The sequence below is a fragment of the Triticum urartu genome, chromosome 2, assembly GCF_003073215.2.
Source record: "Triticum urartu cultivar G1812 chromosome 2, Tu2.1, whole genome shotgun sequence".
NCBI lineage: Eukaryota > Viridiplantae > Streptophyta > Magnoliopsida > Poales > Poaceae > Triticum > Triticum urartu.
Window position 1 is genome coordinate 730842784 of NC_053023.1, and position 10902 is coordinate 730853685.

The 10902-nt window shown below is 44.8% G+C and overlaps 1 protein-coding gene across 1 annotated transcript; it reads right to left on the reverse strand.

Moving 5' to 3' along the window:
- Window positions 1-5647: 5647 nt before the first annotated feature.
- Window positions 5648-10482, reverse strand: LOC125540239 (geraniol 8-hydroxylase-like). Its single transcript, XM_048703817.1, has 2 exons — window positions 9523-10482; window positions 5648-6375 (listed from the first exon to the last, which is right to left on the reverse strand). Exons 1-2 carry the CDS (start codon window positions 10423-10425, stop codon window positions 5770-5772), a joined length of 1509 nt encoding a protein of 502 aa, XP_048559774.1. The 5' UTR covers window positions 10426-10482; the 3' UTR covers window positions 5648-5769.
- Between the last annotated feature and the right edge of the window lie 420 nt (window positions 10483-10902).

Consider the following 10902-nt stretch of genomic DNA (forward strand, 5'->3'; position numbering starts at 1 on the left):
TTTTGTGTTGTGAAGTTTTCAAGTTTTGGGTAAAAGATTTGATGGATTATGGAACAAGGAGTGGCAAGAGCCTAAGCTTGGGGATGCCCATGGCACCCCAAGATAATCTAAGGACACGTAAAAGCCAAAGCTTCGGGATGCCCCAGAAGGCATCCCCTCTTTCGTCTTCGTTCATCGGTAACTTTACTTGGAGCTATATTTTTATTTACCACATGATATGTGTTTTGCTTGGAGCGTCATTTTATTTTATTTAGTTTTGCTTGCTGTTTCAATAAAATACCAAGATCTGAAATTATTAAATGTTAGAGAGTCTTCACATAGTTGCATAATTATTCCACTACTCATTGAGCTTCACTTATATCTTTTGGAGTAGTTCATCATTTGCTCTAGTGCTTCACTTATATCGTTTTAGAGCACGGTGGGGGTTTTATTTTATAGAAATAGATGAACTCTCGTGCTTAACTTATATTATTTTGAGAGTCTTTATAACACCATGGTAGTTTGCTTTGGTTATGAAACTAGTCCTAATATGATGGGCATCCAAGTGTGGTATAATAAAAACTTTCATATGAAGTGAATTGAATACTAAGAGAAGTTTGATACTTGATAATTGTTTTGAGATATGGAGATGGTGATATTAGATTCATGCTAGTTGAGTAGTTGTGAATTTGAGAAATATTTGTGTTGAAGTTTGTGATTCCCGTAGCATGCACGTATGGTGAACTGTTATGTGACGAAGTCGGAGCATGATTTATTTATTTATTGTCTTCCTTATGAGTGGCGGTCAGGGATGAGCGATGGTCTTTTACTACCAATCTATCCCCCCTAGGAGCATGCGTGTTGTACTTTATTTCGATAACTAATAGATTTTTGCAATAAGTATGTGAGTTCTTTATGACTAATGTTGAGTCCATGGATTATACGCACTCTCATCCTTCCACCATTGCTAGCCTCTCTAGTACCGTGCAACTTTCACCGGTACCATACACCCACCATATATCTTCCTCAAAACAGCCACCATACCTACCTATTATGGCATTTCCATAGTCATTCCGAGATATATTGCCATGCAACTTTCCACCGTTCCGTTTATCATGACACGTTCATCATTGTCATATTGCTTTGCATAATCATGTAGTTGACATCGTATTTGTGGCAAAGCCACCGTTCATGATTTTTCATACATGTCACTCTTGATTCATTGCTACCCCGGTATACCGCCGGAGGCATTCATATAGAGTCATACTTTGTTCTAGTATCGAGTTGTAATCTTTGAGTTGTAAATAAATAGAAGTGTGATGATCATCATTAATAGAGCATTGTCCCAAAAAAGGGCCAAATAAAAAAAGGGACAATGCTACTATCCTTTTTCCACACTTGTGCTTCAAAGTAGCAGCATGATCTAAATGATAGAGAGTCTCCTATGTTATCACTTTCATATACTAGTGGGAATTTTTCATTATAGAACTTGGCTTGTATATTCCAATAATGGGCTTCCTCAAAATGCCCTAGGTCTTCGTGAGCAAGCGAGTTGGATGCACACCCACTTAGTTCTTTTGTTGAGCTTTCATACATTTATAGCTCTAGTGCATCCGTTGCATGGCAATCCCTACTCACTCACATTGATATCTATTAATGGGCATCTCCATAGCCCGTTGATACGCCTAGTTGATGTGAGACTATCTTCTCCCTTTTTGTCTTCTCCACAACTACCATTCTATTCCACCTATAGTGCTATATCCATGGCTCACGCTCATATATTGCATGAAGATTGAAAAAAGTTTGAGAACATCAAAAGTATGAAACAATTGTTGGGCTTGTCATCGGGGTTGTGCATGATTTAAATACTTTGTGTGGAGAAGATGGAGCATAGCCAGACTATATGATTTTGTAGGCATAGCTTTCTTTGCCCATGTTATTTTGAGAAGACATGATTACTTTGTTAGTATGCTTGAAGTATTATTATTTTTATGTCAATATTAAACTTTTGTCTTGAATCCTATGGATCTGAATATTCTTGCCACAATAAAGAAGATACATGATGAATATGATAGGTAGCATTCCACATCAAAAATTCTATTTTTATCATTTACCTACTCGGGGACGAGCAGGAATTAAGCTTGGGGATGCTGATATGTCTCCAACTTATCTATAATTTTTTATTGTTCCATGCTATTATATTATCAACCTTGGATGTTTTATATGCATTTATATGCTATTTTATATGATTTTTGGGACTAACCTATTAACCCAGAGCCCAGTGCCAGTTTTTGTTTTTTTCCTTGTTTTAGAGTATAGCAGAAAAGGAAAATCAAACGGAGTCCCATTGACCAAGAAGCCCACGGAGTATAGGAGATGGACCGGGAGAGTCCCGGGCTGCCCACAAGGGTGGGGGCGCACCCACCCCCCTGGGCGCGCCCCCCGCCTCGTGGACAGCCCGAAGATCCACCGACGTACTTCTTCCACCTATGTATACCCATATACCCTAAAAACTTCGAAGAGCACAATAGATCGGGAGTTCCGCCGGTAGAAGCCTCTGTAGCCACCGAAAACCAATCTAGACCCGTTCCGGCACCCTGCCGGAGGGGGAATCCTTCTCCGGTGGCCATCTTCATCATCCCGGTGCTCTCCATGACGAGGAGGGATTAGTTCTCCCTCGGGGCTGAGGGTATGTACCAGTAGCTATGTTTTTGATCTCTCTCTCTCGTGTTCTTGAGGTGGTACGATCTTGATGTATCGCGAGCTTTGCTATTATAGTTGGATCTTATGATGTTTCTCCCCCTCTACTCTCTTGCAATGGATTGAGTTTTCCCTTTGAAGTTATCTTATCGGATTGAGTCTTTAAGGATTTGAGAACACTTGATGTATGTCTTGCGTGGGATACCCGTGGTGACAATGGGGTACTCTATTGATCCACTTGATGTATGTTTTGGTGATCAACTTGTGGGTTCCGCCCATGAACCTATGCATAGGGGTTGGCAGACGTTTTTGTCTTGACTCTCCGGTAGAATCTTTGGGGCACTCTTTGAAGTACTTTGTGTTGGTTTGAATAGATGAATCTGAAATTGTGTGATGCATATCGTATAATCATACCCACAGATACTTGAGGTGACATTGGAGTATCTAGGTGACATTAGGGTTTTGGTCGATTTGTGTCTTAAGGTATTATTCTAGTACGAACTCTATGATAGATTGACTGGAAAGAATAGCTTCATGTTATTTTACTATGGACTCTTGAATAGATCGATCAGAAAGGATAACTTTGAGGTGGTTTCGTACCCTACCATAATCTCTTCGTTTGTTCTCCGCTATTAGTGACTTTGGAGGGACTCTTTGTTGCATGTTGAGGGATAGTTATGTGATCCAATTATGTTATTATTGTTGAGAGAACTTGCACTAGTGAAAGTATGAACCCTAGGCCTTGTTTCAACGCATTGCAATACCGTTTGTGCTCACTTTTATCATTACTTACCTTGCCTATTTTTATATTTTTCAGATTACGAAAACCATTATCTACTATCCATATACCACTTGTATCACCATCTCTTCGCCGAACTAGTGCACCTATACAATTTACCATTGTATTGGGTGTGTTGGAGACACAAGACTCTTTGTTATTTGGTTGCAGGGTTGCTTGAGAGAGACCGTCTTCATACTATGCCTCCTACGGATTGATGAACCTTAGGTCATCCACTTGAGGGAAATTTGCTACTGTACAACAAACCTCTGCACTTGGAGGCCCAACAACGTCTACAAGAAGAAGGTTGTGTAGTAGAAATCAACAACCCCTTTATCGCGTTGTTTGCGAGGTTCTTATTTGTTTGTGTAGGTACAAGGTGACTCACGCGTGGTCTCCTACTGGATTGATACTTTCTTTCTCAAAAACTGAGGGAAATACTTACGCTGCTTTGCTGCATCACCCTTTTCTCTTCAAGGAAAAACCAACACGTGCTCAAGAGGTAGCATGGAGCAGTGCTGAGGCTGTACAACCAGTTATGGTAAGTCACTGCATTTCAATTATCAGGACATGCTATGTGTCTGCCGTTGTGCTTGCGTAGGGTTTTTCACCTATAACCCAGTCATTGGGCCATTGATATTACTCCCTTCTCTCACTATTATAAGATGTTCTAACTTTTTCTATATCAGATATATGTAAACACATTTCACTGCATCTGTTCACTCATTTTCAGTCCAAATGTAGTCTATATTCAAATATCAAAAACATCTTATAATAGTCAACAACGTGAGAAACTCCTTCCTACTGTAGAGATTTTGATGTCATAATCAAAGGCGTGTTCACTTAATTAGCCTCCCTATCATTACTAGGATCTTGAGCACATACTAGTCAAGATACTTCATAGGAGGCAAACAATGTTACATTATATAGAAGATACATCAGTTGATTCAAACGCAGCGAGGCCAAGCATGTTAATGAGGCATGCATGCTTCCATGCTACCAACACAACAGTTCAATTGATTGTTTGCTTCAGGCATAATTAAATTTTTCATTTCAATTGTTTTATTTTTCTTGCAGTTAATGAGATGCCCAAATAATGCTAGCTGATGTAGAGTACTTTTATAACTATTAGTTGACGTAATTATATGACTTAACATTTCATTACTTTGGCAAAGTGTGCCCGAAGCTTTGAAGTCTATTAACCTATTATGACTGCATGAGGCTCACAATCTAGTTTATAGGAGGCCCACCATCTAAAACTACTCGCTTACACACAACAGTTTAATTGCTTGTTTCTCTGAGGAATATTTATTTGCTTGGTTCGTCAGAGCCATACTGTAGTTTTCTTGTCAGTCAACTGACTGACTTGACTAATGATTACATAGTTTTGCTTATTGTAGTAGGTTTGTATGAATCCCTCTACAGTTCATTATGATCCCTAAGAATCTTTTGAAACAAGCCACATAATGTTCCAGCTAGTTAACACGAGCTACACAATGGCTAATTGCTTTCTTACTTATACACAAGATATATCTAATGTTTAGTAGTTGCGCATGGTCTCAATTTCTTACCTGCCAGTATTTTGAATTTGGCCCCAACACCATGCTCATTTAGTGAGTGAAGAGATATTTCTCACGCGTGCTACACAGACTCCCATCTTTACAATCATCAAAATGAAGTTCTCAGAGCAGTGTGACATGGTTGTTACCAAATTGTCATGGATGTACATGTATGCATATCTTGATTCTATCATAAAATCGTCACGGTATACATGCGTGACAAAATACATGACCTGCTGTGACAAACATGTATTATCACGGAAGTGTTTTTGTAGTGTATGTTCTTGTAGTATATCATGCGGTTGGGTTTGTTCAACACCATTGTTCCGATTAGAATGTGCTATCATTGTTGTCGGAATCATTGTTACTTCAACAATGCCTTATGATCAGGAAAATTGGGTCATTATGCAACACATGAGCTAGTCCCAGAGACAAGTCCAGGAACGTATTATTATGTTTATGTTTCCACACTTGCTTATGAGTTATGCTCTAAGTCTCACATTCAAGAAGCGTAGCAATTATAGTACATAAAATATACATTAATTATAAATGTGGATAATTATATTTATTATTGCCTCTTGGGCATATTTCCAACAAATCAGTGGATAATGAAGGCACAAAAGGTTGGAACTATGAGAGAATATGGAAGTTGTCACATAAATAATGGTACAAATCACATGGTCCATTCATTTAAATTATTACACATTAACAACATCTAATCCACTCTTAACAATGTTGCAATTTCTTATCGGATCAAATTGGTGTTGCTATAATACAAAGAGGCACGACCTTCGCTAGTGTAATGCCAAACTGATCTTCCATATCAATCCCATCATGTTCCATCTCAACAGGGAGACTCCACCTAAACTGATTTAACAATGAAGCGAGCATCACATGCACCATCCAAATTGCCAATGTTATTCCAGGGCAGATCCGACGCCCCGCACCAAATGGAAGGAGCTCAAAATCCATACCCCTAAAGTCAATAGTCGATCCCAAGAACCTCTCTGGCATAAACTTCTCAGGTTTAGTCCACACATCTTTATCTCGTCCTATTGCCCATACGTTTATGAACAAGCGCGAATCCATGGGTATTGTGTAACCTTCTATTTTGACAGTTGTTTTTGCTTGGCGTGGCAACAACAATGGACCAGGAGGGTGGAGTCGAAGAGTCTCTTTTATGACAGCTTGAAGATAGGGCAACCGAGCAATGTCAGCTTCTTCAATGTTTTTTCTTACGCCGATAACTTGTGCAAGCTCGTCGCAAACCTTAGCCATTGATGATCGGTTTTGGAGAAGCTCGGTCATTGCCCATTCCACTGTGCTAGAGTTGGTATCACTACCAGCAGCAAACAAATCCTAACATTCAAATATAATATTACATGAATATAGTCTAGTAAATGTATCTATTTAGATAAACTAAACATGCATCACCAAGAGTACGCTGTAATTTGCTAAATGTGCTAATGAAGAATCAAAATTTCTTTGAACTGCACATTGTGATACTGTATGGATGCATCATATACGCTGGAATTTGTTGTATGTAGCATGAGATTTGATATTCATCTCATTACATTAGATTAGAAGAAGTCGTTGTTCTTGACCCAATATTTCCTTGGTCACCACCTTCATATGGTGAGTTACGGGTTTTTGGGTGCCTTTGCTATCCGAGTGTCGCCTCTACTGCACCGCTTAAGCTGCCCCCCACCCCCGGTCTCTTGCCTACATATACCTTGGTGATCCGGCTAACACCAAGGGATATCGCTACTATGTATGACCCCGTCTCTGATTGAGTCATCACTTCATGGCACGTTTACTTTGATGATAAGTGTTTTCTGATTAAGAAGATACCATGGACAGATGTGGCACCGAAGTCCTCTATGGCTGGCTTTGATGGGCTACGCGGTGCTCCCCCTAGGCGCGCCATGGCGGCCCCATCGCCAGCTCCGGCCGCCTCTTCAGAGGCTGCCTTGCTGAGTGTCTCTCTGCCCCCCCCCCCATGTAGGCCACGCCACCCACTTAGGTCGCCTCGCCGGCCTCCCTGGCTGCTTTGCCGGTCGTTGCTCTGGTCGTCGCGCCCGGACCGGACACTCGTGCGCGCACGTTTGTTTTTCGCCGGAGTACTCGCTATCCTGACGACGAGTATGTCTGCACTACATCGACTTCCCCGCTGCCGTCGCTTCCCACCTATGCATGTGCATCTCTGCATTCCTTAGTGGTTTGCAACTATGCAGGAGGATTTTTGACACCTTATTGTGGAGCAGGAAGTAGCAGCTCGTCCCTCATCCCCCACGTGCCAATGTTATGAGCGGCAAGTGGATGTTTCATCACAAGCTCCGTCTCGATGGCACACTTGAGCGTTATATGGCTCATTGGGTGGTGTGAGGCTTTAGGCAGCGTGCAAGCCGGCGTTGACTTGACTAACACCTTTTCTCTGATTGTAAAACCGGTCATGATCCACATCGTCCTCCAGCTCATGGTATCTCGTGCATGGCCGGGTCACCAGATGGATGGCTCCAACGCCATTTGTCATGGTCATCTTGATGAATAGGTTTATTGCTAACGGTCTACCGGCTTCGTCGACAACACACATCTCGACCACGTCTACTTGCTCTCATGCTCCTTGTATGGGCACAAGCAAGCACCGCGTGCCTCTTACTGTACATCGCGACATTTCTTCATCAGATCGGGTTTCAGTCCAACCGCTCGGATGTGTCATTGTTTGTATACAACCAAGATGATGCTACCGCCTATCTTCTTCTCTATGGCAACGACATTATCCAGACAGCGCTCACCACCGATCTCCTTCGATGACTCACTGAGCGCCTTCACGCCTAGTTCGTCTTCAAGGACTTGGGCTGCTCCACTACTTCCTCGGCATCGGGGTAGTATATCGCGCCGACACCTTCTTCCTCCACCAGCTGAAGTCTGCTCATGAGCTCCTTGACCGTGCCGACTTGCTTAACTGCAAGCCCACGGCTAGACCCGTGGATACGAAAGGTCAAGCTCTCTGCTACTGACGGTTCTCCAGCCCCGAATGTCTCCTTCTACAGGTCCATCGTTGGTGCCTTGCTGTACATGACGCTTACTCGTCCCGAGTTGTAGTATGTTGTTCAGCAGGTGTGCCTTCACATGCACGCTCCTTGAGCTGCTCATTGGACCTTGGTAAAGCGGATTCTATGGTATATTCATAGTCACATGGATCTCGACATCAACTTGCAGGCTTGGCCTTTGACCGACGTCGTCACTTACTCGGGTGCTGATTGGGTTGGCTGCTTGAAACACTAGCCGCTCTACATCTGCATATTGTGTGTTCCTTGGACCATCACTCATATCGTGGTCGTCCAAGCGACAACCCACGATTTCACGGTCCAGTGCTGAGGCGGAGTATCGTGGTGTGGCCAACACCGTTGCTAAGTGTATGTGGCATCGGCATCTTCTCCATGAGCTTTGCAATCCAGTCCACAAAGCCACCATGGTCTACGGCGCCACCTTCTCCTTCATCTACCACTCCGTCAAAACGATCCATCATCGTCGCACCAAGCACATCGAGCTGGATATTCATTTTGTCCGCGAACAAATGGCTTTTGGGAAGGTTCAAGTTCTTCATATTCCCATGACGCAACAACTCGTCGACAGAATGACCAAAGGCTTGCCGGCGTCTAGTTTTGAATGTTCCGGTCCAGTCTTTGCCCAGACACGACAATTCGACTGCAGAGGTTGAACGTACATATGTGTATAGGGTAGGGCCATGTATTTATCTAACCGTCATGCCTCCTAATCTTCTATTGACCTGGTGAACCAACCTGTGGTTGGATGGTTAGAGGGACAGTGGTGTCTCAGCCCACCAGGGTTCAAATTCTGATGATCGCATTATTTCTGGATTTATTTCAGGATTTCCGACGATGCGCTTTGAGTGAGAGGAGACGTCCCCATCGACAACGAGACGCCTACGGTGACTTCGTAAATCTCAAGATGATATGCCAGCTCGGTCTCTCGAAGGTGCTCATATGGGTAGGGTGTGCGTATATGCGTTCATAAGGCTGAGTGTATACGCGTATATATGAGCACTCGCGCATGTACCGTGTTAAAAAAAATCTTCTATTAACCTGTACCTAGCGTGGGAGATAAGTCCTGGCTATATATAGACCCCCCCTATTTTACCAGATCAATGAATTATCTTGCATCAAATATTTTTCCTACAGTGAGCTCTCCAATGTTTCCCCCGTGGCGGCCGGGCGGTGGCGCAGCTCCTGCAAGCGGTGCTGCGCTGACTGGAGCTACCCGCAGGAATTGGAATGCTGCATTGTACATATAAGTTGTCGATGCAGGTGATGTGACGAGCCATGGCGCGGCTGCTGCAAGTGGTGCAGCGAGCCGGCTGGCCGCTGCGCTCGCCGGAGGTGAGTGTCGACGTGCGCGTTCTGCAAGGGTCTGAGCCGCGGCGCTGTGCGTGACGTTAGTACGTTACCGGGGGTACTGGAGGCAGAGGTAAGTTGTGTTTACCGTAAAATGTGAGCGTAGCGTCTCACGGTCGAGCAGGTCCTTCCGATCCTCACTCGCCGCCAAGTCGAGCAGCACGTCGAGGTAGTCGTTCTTCCTGGGCTGGCCGGCGTCGCGGCCGCGCAGCCTCTGGTCCACCTCGGCGTCGAACACGGCGTGCAGCCGTGCAAACAGCCGCGCCAACCGCCAGCGCATGCCCTGCAGGTCGGCCGGCGCCAGCACCGGGAAGAAGTCCGACACGTTGGGGGTCCCCAAGCCTTCCATGATGCCCGTGATCACCTCATGGAACTCCTTGGAGCGGCCGTGGTCACCGAGGCTCGTGAGGTCGATGGAGAAGATGGTTCGGGAGACAAGGTTCAGGCTCGTCGTGAAGGCCACGCGGCCGATGTTCACCGGCGTGCCCTCGCGCGCCAGCCGCGCGACGTGGTCCGTGAGCTCCCTCACTTTGTCGCTCCGGAGGTGGTGGAGCGCGTCGAGCCGCTGCGGCGCGAACAGCTCCGTGGCCATTATCTTGCGGAGCGCGCGCCACCGTGGCACGGGGGGCAGCCAAGCGACGGAGCCTACCGCGTGCTTGCCGGTGGCGTCAGGCACGGACCGGGTGGCGAGCACGGAGTCATGCCTCTGCAGGAACTCCCGGGCCATGGCGGGGGAGGAGACGACGACCGTGGTGACCGTGCCGAGGCGGATGGACATGAGCGGGCCGTGTATCTTGGCTAAGCGAGCAAGAGAGCGGTGCGGCTTGTCGCCGAGAAGGTGGATACTGCCGATGAGCGGCAGTGGGCGGGGGCCCGGAGGGAGGCCGGAGCGCGCGTGCGCGAGCAGGCTGAGGAGGTAGAGGGAAAGGAAAGAGACGATGAGCCATGCTAGCCAAGGCACAAGCACAGCCACGGCCACCATTGCTTCCATCCTCTGTGCAGTTCGGCCTGCGCCACAGGAGTCTTTAATAAATAGGCAAAGAGAAATTGAAAACTAGTGGGCAAAGCTATGTTTTGGAGACTAGACTATATTAACTCGGTTCATCTCACAATGTTAGTCGCTCTGTCCCAAAATATAAGGGAATCTAACTTAAGGAATAATACTCAACTTGTTCCAAAATGTTACTCGTGTTTCAATATACTCCTAGAATACTTGTCATCAAAATGGACAAAAAAGGATGTATCTAAAACTAAAATACATCTAGATACATCCCCTTTTATTCATTTTGATGACAAGTATTTCCGGACGGATGGAGTATAAGTTAGCCTCAAAAAAACGCATTAGGACCTATATAGATGTAAGGAGGGAGTATCTACGTTTGACCATGGTTTTGAGAGGAAAATATTGAAATTTACAATACTAAACTAGTGTCATTATATCTGCCATGACATATATCTTTATATTTTA